This window comes from Pseudoliparis swirei, chromosome 19 (genome assembly GCF_029220125.1).
Source record: "Pseudoliparis swirei isolate HS2019 ecotype Mariana Trench chromosome 19, NWPU_hadal_v1, whole genome shotgun sequence".
Classification (NCBI taxonomy): Eukaryota; Metazoa; Chordata; class Actinopteri; order Perciformes; family Liparidae; genus Pseudoliparis; species Pseudoliparis swirei.
Window position 1 is genome coordinate 99,152 of NC_079406.1, and position 13,349 is coordinate 112,500.

General features: G+C 49.0%; 1 protein-coding gene across 2 annotated transcripts in view; it reads right to left on the reverse strand.

Moving 5' to 3' along the window:
- Positions 1-8,000: 8,000 nt before the first annotated feature.
- The window catches only part of fam114a2 (family with sequence similarity 114 member A2), a 22,975-nt gene continuing 17,626 nt past the window's right edge, over positions 8,001-13,349 (reverse strand). The window contains exons 10-13 of one of the 2 annotated variants that reach the window (XM_056438734.1): positions 12,965-13,089; positions 12,587-12,659; positions 9,778-9,831; positions 8,001-8,420 (exon numbers count right to left, since the gene is read on the reverse strand). In XM_056438734.1, the coding sequence (XP_056294709.1) occupies positions 8,361-8,420; positions 9,778-9,831; positions 12,587-12,659; positions 12,965-13,089 (312 nt within the window). In that variant the 3' untranslated portion in view covers positions 8,001-8,360. Of the gene's footprint in view, positions 8,421-9,777; positions 9,832-12,586; positions 12,660-12,949; positions 13,090-13,349 lie in introns of those variants that run through there. The other variant, XM_056438735.1, reaches the window with a different exon arrangement.

Consider the following 13,349-nt stretch of genomic DNA (forward strand, 5'->3'; position numbering starts at 1 on the left):
GTTCATGGACCCTCAGGTGAGACGAGTTCATGGACCCTCAGGTGAGACGTGTTCATGGACCCTCAGGTGAGACGAGTTCATGGACCCTCAGGTGAGACGTGTTCATGGACCCTCCTCAGGTGAGACGTGTTCATGGACCCTCCTCAGGTGAGACGTGTTCATGGACCCTCAGGTGAGACGAGTTCATGGACCCTCAGGTGAGACGAGTTCATGGACCCTCAGGTGAGACGTGTTCATGGACCCTCAGGTGAGACGAGTTCATGGACCCTCAGGTGAGACGAGTTCATGGACCCTCCTCAGGTGAGACGTGTTCATGGACCCTCAGGTGAGACGAGTTCATGGACCCTCCTCAGGTGAGACGTGTTCATGGACCCTCAGGTGAGACGTGTTCATGGACCCTCAGGTGAGACGTGTTCATGGACCCTCAGGTGAGACGAGTTCATGGACCCTCAGGTGAGACGTGTTCATGGACCCTCAGGTGAGACGTGTTCATGGACCCTCAGGTGAGACGTGTTCATGGACCCTCAGGTGAGACGTGTTCATGGACCCTCAGGTGAGACGTGTTCATGGACCCTCAGGTGAGACGAGTTCATGGACCCTCAGGTGAGACGTGTTCATGGACCCTCAGGTGAGACGTGTTCATGGACCCTCAGGTGAGACGTATTCATGGACCCTCAGGTGAGACGTGTTCATGGACCCTCAGGTGAGACGAGTTCATGGACCCTCAGGTGAGACGTGTTCATGGACCCTCAGGTGAGACGTGTTCATGGACCCTCAGGTGAGACGAGTTCATGGACCCTCAGGTGAGACGTGTTCATGGACCCTCAGGTGAGACGTGTTCATGGACCCTCAGGTGAGACGAGTTCATGGACCCTCAGGTGAGACGTGTTCATGGACCCTCAGGTGAGACGAGTTCATGGACCCTCAGGTGAGACGTGTTCATGGACCCTCAGGTGAGACGTGTTCATGGACCCTCCTCAGGTGAGACGTGTTCATGGACCCTCCTCAGGTGAGACGTGTTCATGGACCCTCAGGTGAGACGAGTTCATGGACCCTCAGGTGAGACGTGTTCATGGACCCTCAGGTGAGACGAGTTCATGGACCCTCAGGTGAGACGTGTTCATGGACCCTCAGGTGAGACGAGTTCATGGACCCTCAGGTGAGACGTGTTCATGGACCCTCAGGTGAGACGTGTTCATGGACCCTCAGGTGAGACGTGTTCATGGACCCTCAGGTGAGACGAGTTCATGGACCCTCAGGTGAGACGAGTTCATGGACCCTCAGGTGAGACGAGTTCATGGACCCTCAGGTGAGACGTGTTCATGGACCCTCAGGTGAGACGTGTTCATGGACCCTCAGGTGAGACGAGTTCATGGACCCTCAGGTGAGACGTGTTCATGGACCCTCAGGTGAGACGTGTTCATGGACCCTCAGGTGAGACGAGTTCATGGACCCTCAGGTGAGACGTGTTCATGGACCCTCAGGTGAGACGAGTTCATGGACCCTCAGGTGAGACGTGTTCATGGACCCTCAGGTGAGACGTGTTCATGGACCCTCCTCAGGTGAGACGTGTTCATGGACCCTCAGGTGAGACGTGTTCATGGACCCTCAGGTGAGACGAGTTCATGGACCCTCAGGTGAGACGTGTTCATGGACCCTCAGGTGAGACGTGTTCATGGACCCTCCTCAGGTGAGACGTGTTCATGGACCCTCAGGTGAGACGTTCCTTTGGGCTCAAGAAGGTTCATGAAGGCTCCTGGAGGTTCATGAAGGCTCCTGGAGGTTCATGAAGGTTCATGAAGGCTCCTGGAGGTTCATGAAGGCTCAAGAAGGTTCATGAAGGCTCAAGAAGGCTCATGAAGGTTCATGAAAGCTCAAGAAGGTTCATGAAGGCTCCTGGAGGTTCATGAAGGCTCCTGAAGGTTCATGAAGGCTCAAGAAGGTTCATGAAGGCTCCTGAAGGTTCATGAAGGCTCCTGGAGGTTCATGAAGGTTCATGAAGGCTCCTGAAGGTTCATGAAGGCTCCTGACGGCTCATGAAGGCTCCTGAAGGTTCATGAAGGTTCATGAAGGCTCCTGGAGGTTCATGAAGGCTCCTGGAGGTTCATGAAGGCTCAAGAAGGCTCATGAAGGTTCATGAAGGCTCCTGGAGGTTCATGAAGGCTCATGAAGGCTCAAGAAGGTTCATGAAGGCTCCTGGAGGTTCATGAAGGCTCATGAAGGTTCATGAAGGTTCCTGTTAAGAATACAAAATGTGTATATTGCTTCTGAGTTCTGATTAACTCTGGAAGTTTCGTGTCGTAAAAAGAGAAAAAAAGAGCGTGTAAATTGCTTCTGAGGTCTGATTAAAACTCTGGAAGTTTCGCGTCGTAAAACGAGCGTGTAAATTGCTTCTGAGTTCTGATTAACTCTGGAAGTTTCGTGTCGTAAAAAAGAGAAGAAAACGAGCGTGTAAATTGCTTCTGAGTTATGATTAACTCTGGAAGTTTTGTGTCGTAAAAAGAGAATAAACGAGCGTGTAAATTGCTTCTGAGTTCTGATTAAAACTGTAAGTTTCGTGTCGTAAAACGAGCGTGTAAATTGCTTCTGAGTTCTGATTAACTCTGGAAGTTGCGTGTCGTAAAAAGAATCATAAAACGAGCGTGTAAATTGCTTCTGAGGTCTGATTAACTCTGGAAGTTTTGTGTCGTAAAACGAGCGTGTAAATTGCTTCTGAGTTCTGATTAACTCTGGGAGTTCCGTATCGTAAACATATTAAAAGCACGAGCGTGTAAATCGCATCTGAGTCTCTGTAATACTGTGCCGTATCTGGGAGAGATCGGACAGGTTTCTACGGAGGTGCTCTGGACGTTGCCGGTCGTAGCAGATCAAAATGATGAATGTGTAAATTGCTTCTGTGAGGTTGGATACTGTGCCGGGTTCGAAGACCGGACAGGTGTCTGGATGCCACTCTGGGAGTTTCATGTTTTTATAAGCGTGTAAATTGCTTTTGTGTTTTTTTTGAACAAATTTTTGTAAATACTAGTTTTGAGTCATAATATATAAGATGAACATGGTTTTAAATGATTCAGTCTGTTATAGAATTTGAAACAGAGGAAGATTTTAACAAATTTGTAATTGATGAAGACATATGTGGTTAAACAAGACGATACAATTACGAGTCCTGACACTGAGGTTGATATAACTGAGGTTCGATCTGTGGACGATTTGAATAAACTGCTTAGACCTAAAGTTGAAAAATCCTAAGAAAAAAGCTGAAAAATAAAATAACAGGAGCGGCCCCTTCCCGACCCACTTAGGATGATAGCCTCGCTGTGCTCAGCTGCACTCTGCGCGCCCCCGCAAAGCGCGCCGCCTTCACAGGACGGAGCACAGTCCACTTTCCGCCTCCACCTGAACTTGAGCTCTGAGGGAGTTCTCCTCTCTTCTTGTGGTTAAGTACACACACATACTACTACATTAGCCAAACTAAGGTCGACATACAATGAATTGGAAGTGTACGACCATTTTTTATTTGATTTTTTGAAATGTTTTAGATAAATGATTTTTTTTTATTTTAATTTTATTTTTTTCTTCTAGATGTTGACTGTTCATTAAGATTATTATTATTGAAAAGGACGGATTTAGGAATTCCGTCCTATTTCAAAAGGGGGAGGGAAGCACATGACAATCTAAGTTGACGCCAGAGTACCCAGAGGAGGGCCAGACGAGTACAGACCAATATATCAGATAGCAGTAGGTTTAGAATCAGGGACCCCGACGGGAACCATTAGAAAATTGAAATTTTTTTGTGCACAAATATATAGTGCACACGCACACACCAAGGTATAGAGTTTCAAGACGCATCATGTCTGACAATGGAACACATTTCAACAACAAACACTTGGCAGAAGTTGAACGAGCACTGGGCATAACCCACAAGTTTGGGTCGGTATATCATCCTCAGTCTCAGGGGCTAGTCGAAAGAGCCAATCAGACGATAAAAAGGAAGGAAAAAAAAGAAGAAAAAAAAAGTGCGATGGCACCAAGATTACATGAGTGGAGGCGCACTGGCATTGATGTCGATGAGAACATCACCAGGTGGGGATACGCATTTGAGACCGCATGAGTTGTTGACCGGCAGGAGAATGCCGGGCCACCCAGAGATGAAGGTCATATGCCATCTCTGGATGTTAGCGAAATCGAAATGAGTGAATACATGGCTGCACTAATATCTCTAATCAAAGATCTCTCCAACCAGGTTGTTCGTGCCCAGTCGATTGATCCGGAAGGTAGGAGACTGGGTCAGAGTTCGAGTTCACAAAAGAAAGTGGACTGAACCCAGGTGGACTGGACCGTACGAAGTGAAGGAGGTTACGTCACACTCGGTCCAGGTCAGAGGCAAGGCGGGTGCGAAGTGGCATCACCTGACACATTGTGCCCCAGCTCCAAGTCCATTAAGGACATTGAACGAAGTAAGAACTGATTTGGAAAAATGCCAAGAACAAACAGTCTTCGGACAATGTTCCGGAAAAGCCAGAACTCGGGTGAACAGTGATTGGGAAGGCGGGTGGAAAATAGAGTCCCCTTCAAAATCTTCAGATGTGATAACATACGTGGATTTGACCAACTTCACTGCTAACGACCAATTAGAAATAGAAACAGGTTTCAATGGAGATCAAAACCTCTGGTTACCACAACTTAGATATACCGCTAGAACTCAAAATGGATCTAGCTGCTTAGCATGCGCTGCTGCCCGCCCCAGATGGACCACTGCCCCAATCAACCCTGTTAATGATATAGTCGGGTTTGAATACATGATGAGATTGTTTTCGCCCCAACCAGGGGTCATAATTAACTGTAAAACTCCTGAAGGTTCATGAAGGTTCATGAAGGCTCCTGGAGGTTCATGAAGGCTCAAGAAGGTTCATGAAGGCTCCTGGAGGTTCATGAAGGCTCCTATAGGCTCATGAAGGCTCCTGAAGGTTCATGAAGGCTCAAGAAGGTTCATGAAGGTTCATGAAGGCTCCTGGAGGTTCATGAAGGCTCCTGGAGGTTCATGAAGGCTCAAGAAGGTTCATGAAGACTCCTGAAGGTTCATGAAGGCTCCTGGAGGTTCATGAAGGCTCCTGAAGGCTCATGAAGGCTCCTGAAGGTTCATGAAGGCTCCTGGAGGTTCATGAAGGCTCAAGAAGGTTCATGAAGGCTCCTGGAGGTTCATGAAGGCTCCTGGAGGTTCATGAAGGCTCCTGAAGGCTCCTGGAGGTTCATGAAGGCTCATGAAGGCTCCTGAAGGTTCATGAAGGCTCCTGGAGGTTCATGAAGGCTCAAGAAGGTTCATGAAGACTCCTGAAGGTTCATGAAGGCTCCTGAAGGTTCATGAAGGCTCCTGGAGGTTCATGAAGGCTCCTGGAGGCTCCTGGAGGTTCATGAAGGCTCCTGAAGGTTCATGAAGGCTCAAGAAGGTTCATGAAGACTCCTGAAGGTTCATGAAGGCTCCTGGAGGTTCATGAAGGCTCCTGGAGGTTCATGAAGGCTCAAGAAGGTTCATGAAGGCTCCTGGAGGTTCATGAAGGCTCCTGGAGGTTCATGAAGGCTCCTGGAGGTTCATGAAGGCTCAAGAAGGTTCATGAAGGCTCCTGGAGGTTCATGAAGGCTCCTGGAGGTTCATGAAGGCTCATGAAGACTCAAGAAGGTTCATGAAGGCTCCTGGAGGTTCATGAAGGCTCCTGGAGGTTCATGAAGGCTCCTGAAGGCTCCTGGAGGCTCATGAAGGCTCCTGGAGGTTCATGAAGGCTCAAGAAGGTTCATGAAGGCTCCTGGAGGTTCATGAAGGCTCAAGAAGGTTCATGAAGGCTCCTGGAGGATCATGAAGACTCCTGAAGGTTCATGAAGGCTCCTGAAGGTTCGTGAAGGCTCCTGAAGGTTCGTGAAGGCTCCTGGAGGTTCATGAAGGCTCCTGAAGGCTCCTGGAGGTTCATGAAGGTTCATGAAGGTTCATGAAGGCTCCTGAAGGTTCATGAAGGTTCATGAAGGCTCCTGGAGGTTCATGAAGGCTCAAGAAGGTTCATGAAGGCTCCTGGAGGTTCATGAAGGTTCATGAAGGCTCCTGAAGGTTCATGAAGGTTCATGAAGGCTCCTGGAGGTTCATGAAGGCTCAAGAAGGTTCATGAAGGCTCCTGGAGGTTCATGAAGGCTCCTGGAGGTTCATGAAGGTTCATGAAGGCTCCTGAAGGTTCATGAAGGCTCAAGAAGGTTCATGAAGGCTCCTGGAGGTTCATGAAGGCTCAAGAAGGTTCATGAAGGCTCCTGGAGGATCATGAAGACTCCTGAAGGTTCATGAAGGCTCTTGGAGGTTCATGAAGACTCCTGAAGGTTCATGAAGACTCCTGGAGGTTCATGAAGGCTCCTGGAGGTTCATGAAGGCTCCTGGAGGCTCCTGGAGGTTCATGAAGGCTCCTGGAGGTTCATGAAGGCTCCTGGAGGCTCCTGGAGGTTCATGAAGGCTCCTGAAGGTTCATGAAGGCTCCTGGAGGTTCATGAAGGCTCCTGGAGGTTCATGAAGGCTCCTGAAGGTTCATGAAGGCTCCTGAAGGTTCATGAAGGTTCATGAAGGCTCATGAAGGCTCCTGAAGGTTCATGAAGGCTCCTGGAGGTTCATGACGGCTCCTGAAGGTTCATGAAGGCTCCTGGAGGTTCATGAAGGCTCCTGGAGGTTCCTGAAGGTTCATGAAGGCTCTTGGAGGTTCATGAAGGCTCCTGGAGGTTCATGAAGGCTCAAGAAGGTTCATGAAGGCTCCTGGAGGTTCATGAAGGCTCCTGGAGGTTCATGAAGGTTCATGAAGGCTCCTGAAGGTTCATGAAGGCTCAAGAAGGTTCATGAAGGCTCCTGGAGGTTCATGAAGGCTCAAGAAGGTTCATGAAGGCTCCTGGAGGATCATGAAGACTCCTGAAGGTTCATGAAGGCTCTTGGAGGTTCATGAAGACTCCTGAAGGTTCATGAAGACTCCTGGAGGTTCATGAAGGCTCCTGGAGGTTCATGAAGGCTCCTGGAGGCTCCTGGAGGTTCATGAAGGCTCCTGAAGGTTCATGACGGCTCCTGAAGGTTCATGAAGGCTCCTGGAGGTTCATGAAGGCTCATGAAGGCTCCTGAAGGTTCATGAAGGCTCATGAAGGCTCCTGAAGGTTCATGAAGGTTCATGAAGGCTCCTGAAGGCTCCTGAAGGTTCATGAAGGCTCCTGGAGGTTCATGACGGCTCCTGAAGGTTCATGAAGGCTCCTGGAGGTTCATGAAGGCTCATGAAGGCTCCTGAAGGTTCATGAAGGCTCCTGGAGGTTCCTGAAGGTTCATGAAGGCTCTTGGAGGTTCATGAAGGCTCCTGGAGGTTCATGAAGGCTCCTGGAGGTTCATGAAGGCTCCTGAAGGTTCATGAAGGCTCCTGGAGGTTCACGAAGGCTCCTGAAGGCTCCTGGAGGTTCATGAAGGCTCCTGGAGGTTCATGAAGGCTCCTGAAGGCTCATGAAGGTTCATGAAGGTTCATGAAGGCTCATGAAGGTTCACGAAGGCTCCTGAAGGCTCCTGGAGGTTCACGAAGGCTCCTGAAGGCTCATGAAGGTTCACGAAAGCTCCTGGAGGTTCATGAAGGCTCCTGAAGGCTCCTGGAGGTTCATGAAGGCTCCTGAAGGCTCCTGGAGGCTCATGAAGGCTCCTGGAGGTTCATGAAGGCTCCTGGAGGCTCCTGGAGGTTCATGAAGGCTCCTGGAGGTTCATGAAGGTTCATGAAGGCTCCTGGAGGCTCATGAAGGTTCATGAAGGCTCCTGGAGGCTCATGAAGGCTCACATGACATCCATGGCATTAAAGAGGAGCTTTGAATGGCTGACATCTACAATGTGCATGTTTACAACGGAGCAGCTTTATCAAAAATAGAAGCTGTGTGACACGCCCCGCTCTGCCAGTCTGATGGTTATCCTATGTTGTGTGTGTGCGTGTGTGTGTGTATGTTTTCAATTCCATGAGGTCAACGTTTGAGACTTGATTTTATTTTCTCTCAGCAATGAAACAGTAACTAGTGTGATAGAGGCTGAAGGGACGAGCTGCTGGAGAGGGACGTGGACTCAGACGGGAGACACTGATCTCTCTGAGCAGGAGGGAGACGACACACCTCCACTAAACACTCATGAAGAGAAGACCACGTCGGGCCGTCAGAGGGAATAAAAGGACGAGAAGCGCCGTGGAACAGTGCTCTGATTGGCTGCTCGACATCACCTGATGAGTCCACCTACGAATAATTAACCAGCACGACGTGAACACGGTGGGGAAAATCTCTCTCTCTCTCTCTCTCTCTCTAGAGATATATATATATATATATATATATCTCTATCACTGCGTGGCTCTCCTCTGGATGTGGGCCTCCTGGATGTACGACGCGCTGTTGGACGCCTGCGAGGAAAAGCGATGAAGGTCGTTCGATTACCTTGAGGTCGTTCGGTGACCTTGAGGTCGTTCGGTGACCTTGAGGTCGTCGTGTGATGAAAGATACAGACACTACAGCTGCTGAGGCCTTGTGCTCACGTATGTATAATACACATGTATATATAATACACACATGCATGTATAATACACACGTATATATAATACACATGTGTATTATATATACGTGTGAACAAGGTTTATTTGTGCTTTCCAAATATTCACACATGAAGTTTGAGGACAGAGGAGAGAGGACAGAGGAGAGAGGGCAGAGGACAGAGGAGAGAGGAGAGAGGACAGAGGAGAGAGGGCAGAGGAGAGAGGGCAGAGGACAGAGGGCAGAGGAGAGAGGAGAGATGGCAGAGGACAGAGGAGAGAGGGCAGAGGAGAGAGGAGAGAGGAGAGAGGGCAGAGGAGAGAGGAGAGAGGGCAGAGGAGAGAGGACAGAGGAGAGAGGGCAGAGGACAGAGGGCAGAGGACAGAGGAGAGAGGGCAGAGGAAAGAGGAGAGAGGAGAGAGGGCAGAGGACAGAGGAGAGAGGGCAGAGAGGAGAGAGGGCAGAGGAGAGAGGACAGAGGACAGAGGACAGAGGGCAGAGGAGAGAGGAGAGAGGACAGAGGGCAGAGGACAGAGGACAGAGGAGAGAGGGCAGAGGAGAGAGGACAGAGGAGAGAGGGCAGAGGAGAGAGGGCAGAGGAGAGAGGGCAGAGGAGAGAGGGCAGAGGAGAGAGGACAGAGGGCAGAGGAGAGAGGAGAGAGGGCAGAGGAGAGAGGACAGAGGACAGAGGAGAGAGGACAGAGGAGAGAGGACAGAGGAGAGAGGAGAGAGGGCAGAGGAGAGGGCAGAGGAGAGAGGGCAGAGGACAGAGGAGAGAGGGGAGAGGAGAGAGGGCAGAGGACAGAGGGGAGAGGAGAGGGCAGAGGAGAGAGGACAGAGGAGAGAGGAGAGAGGGCAGAGGAGAGAGCAGAGGACAGAGGGCAGAGGAGAGAGGACAGAGGAGAGAGGACAGAGGAGAGAGGAGAGAGGACAGAGGAGAGAGGAGAGAGGACAGAGGGCAGAGGAGAGAGGAGAGAGGAGAGAGGAGAGAGGAGAGGAGAGAGGACAGAGGAGAGAGGGCAGAGGACAGAGGGCAGAGGAGAGAGGAGAGAGGGCAGAGGAGAGAGGGCAGAGGAGAGAGGAGAGAGGACAGAGGAGAGAGGAGAGAGGAGAGAGGGCAGAGGAGAGAGGACAGAGGAGAGAGGGCAGAGGAGAGAGGGCAGAGGAGAGAGGAGAGAGGACAGAGGAGAGAGGAGAGAGGAGAGAGGGCAGAGGAGAGAGGACACAGACCTCGAGGAAGACTCCGGTGATCAGCGGGTTGAGGACGTCTCCTTTCTCCTTCGACTGAAACAAGACGATCAGATCAAGTTTCAGACTAGTTAGTCAGGTCATAGTGAGTCATAGTGAGGTCATAGTGAGTCAGTTAGGTCATAGTGAGGTCATAGTGAGGTCATAGTGAGGTCATAGTGAGTCAGTTAGGTCATAGTGAGGTCATAGTGAGTCATAGTGAGGTCATAGTGAGTCAGTTAGGTCATAGTGAGGTCGTAGTGAGCCATAGTGAGGTCATAGTGAGGTCACAGTGAGGTCATAGTGAGGTCATAGTGAGTCAGTTAGGTCATAGTGAGACATAATGAGGTCATAGTGAGTCATAGTGAGGTCACAGTGAGGTCATAGTGAGGTCATACAGTGGCCCCTAACTTAAAATTTTAGGGGCGCAAGCAGAAAATTTAGGGGCGCACACAGGGTTTTTCCTGGGTCAAAATGGGTCTTCGGTGCTCCCCAAAAAAAATGTTGGCGCGCACCGTCTATTCATGCAAGTCGAACTATTGAGTGAGTGATCAGCAGCTGGCCGCTCTGTCCATTCACGCACCTCGCAGTTGTGTATTGATCAGACAAGAAGACAGGAATACCCCCCCCCCCCCCCCCCCCGTCAACAATTCTCGGCTCGCGGACAGAGCGATGCGCCCGACATCGAGTTCTGCCGTGATGCGCGCACACGGTGAGCACACTCCACCCCCACCCATTGATTGAATGCATTCATAGAAAGCAGTTTCTTTTAGGAAACGGAATCAAAAATAAATATTACTATGCAGCACGTTCTCTTTTCAATACCATCTCGGGTTTGATGATGTTATGATTAGAGATGCACCGATCAGGTTTTGGTGCCGATCACCGATCACTGAAATCAGTATCTGCCGATCACCGATAATACCGATCACCGAGTCGATTGAAGCATTCTATTTATTGTGTAGCATTATTGCCTAGGACTGAGGAAATACATATATAAAGCAACTCAAACATTAAAGAAATTACCGATTTCTTTAAACATTTAGGACTTTTACTTTGAAAAATGTCCTAATTGATACATTAAAATTGTTTGATTGCTATTGTAGGGGATTTCAGATATGTATGGAACACATCTGCATTATTCATTTCCTGGAACTCTTGGGGAAATCTATTTACAGGACTTTTCTTAACATACAAAAGACTGACTAATGTTTTAATGTTAGCATAATTTAAGCTAAATCTCAGAAATGATCTATAAAGATACATCAGTTCATTGTTTACTTTTATATGTTCGTGTATGATTTGTCGACATCTTATTTTGATAAACGGATGTTGTTTCACGTGGTTCTTTCCGCTAACTTTGCAAAACCGGATGTTGTGACTTAAATCCTTCCGCTAACTTTATCAAAATTCTCGCGCGCTCCCGATCCAATGTGTTTAGCGTGAGCATCAGTCTGTAGGGGCAGACATGTGAGAGTCGGCTGAGTTGACCCAGAGATTCAACTCGGGGGACGCCGCTCGGTGGTGAGGATCCCCTCTGACCTCTCACTCTGCGGCCCTCGCCCTCGTTGCGTCTCCGTTGCGGTGCGCCTCTTTTCACACATTAGCCCCCGCTCACACACAGGCCAGCCTTCTTCTGTTTTCATCGCCTTTCTTCTTCTTCTGGAGTTAATGTCGGTTAGCAAACCAGTCATTCAGGCATTACCGCTAACTATAGTGGGCTGAAGTGTAGAACAAGTTTGTAAGCAACACAAATATTTAATAAAACAAAAAAGAAATCTGCTAATTTACTGGTCGCGCATGCGCGAGTTGATGAAAAATTTACTCGCACTGTGTCTAATTTTAGGCGCAAAATGCGACCATTTGGTCGCAGTCTGGAGCCCTGTCATAGTTAAGTCATAGTGAGGTCATAGTGAGGTCAGTTAGGTCATAGTGAGTCATAGTGAGGTCATAGTGAGTCATAGTGAGGTCATATTGAGGTCATAGTGAGTCAGTTAGGTCATAGTGAGGTCATAGTGAGTCACAGTGAGGTCATCGTGAGTCATAGTGAGGTCAGTTAGGTCATAGTGAGGTCACAGTGAGTCACAGTGAGGTCATAGTTAGGTCATAGTGAGTCAGTGAGGTCATAGTGAGTCATATTTAGGTCATAGTGAGGTCATAGTGAGTCACAGTGAGGTCATAGTGAGTCACAGTGAGTCAGTTAGGTCATAGTGAGTCAGTGAGGTCATAGTGAGACATGAGACATAGTGAGTCATAGTGAGGTCATAGTGAGACATAGTGAGGTCATAGTGAGTCACAGTGACATAATGAGGTCATAGTGAGTCATAGTGAGCTCATAGTGAGACATAATGAGGTCATAGTGAGGTCATAGTGAGGTCATAGTGAGGTCATAGTGAGTCATAGTTAGGTCATAGTGAGGTCATAGTGAGTCAGTTAGGTCATAGTGAGTCATAGTTAGGTCATAGTGAGTCATAGTGAGGTCATAGTCATAGTTAAGTCATAGTGAGGTCATAGTGAGGTCATAGTGAGGTCATAGTGAGTCATAGTGAGGTCATAGTTAGGTCATAGTGAGGTCATAGTGAGGTCATAGTTAGGTCATAGTGAGGTCAGTGAGGTCATAGTGAGGTCATAGTGAGGTCATAGTGAGGTCATAGTGAGGTCATAGTGAGGTCATAGTGAGGTCATAGTGAGGTCATAGTGAGGTCATAGTTAGGTCATAGTGAGGTCATAGTGAGGTCATAGTGAGGTCATAGTTAGGTCATAGTGAGGTCATAGTTAGGTCATAGTTAGGTCATAGTGAGGTCACACTCACCCCGGCTGCTGAGAGACAGGAGGTGAACCTCTTGGAAAGCAGTGAGAGTTCTTTACACAGAACCACCGTCAACCTGAGAGACGAGAGAACGGGTCAGGACCCACACAGCGCCGCTCGGCTTACTGTGACAGAACCTACTGTAGCAGAACCTACTGTAACAGAACCTACTGTAGCAGAACCTACTGTAGAAGAACCTACTGTAACAGAACTTACTGTAGCAGAACCTACTGTAACAGAACTTACTGTAGCAGAACCTACTGTAACAGAACCTACTGTAACAGAACCTACTGTAGCAGAACCTACTGTAGCAGAACCTACTGTAGAAGAACCTACTGTAGAAGAACCTACTGTAGAAGAACCTACTGTAACAGAACCTACTGTAGCAGAACCCCGGGCTCCGGGCCGCCTCCAGAGAACCGGCTCATCTCAGCCAGTTTGTGGAAGAGCTCGATGGAGCGAGCCGTCAGAACCGCCAGAGTCCTGATGGCAGCAGAGTGGACCTCCTGACACACACACACACACACACACACACAGACACACACACACACCCAGACACACACACACACACACACACACACAAAGACACACACAGACACACACACAAAGACACACACACACAGACACACACCCAGACACACACACAAAGACACACAGACACACACACAGACACACACCCAGACACACACAGACACACACACACAAAGACACACAGACACACACACACAAAGACACACACACACACACAGACACACAGAGACACACA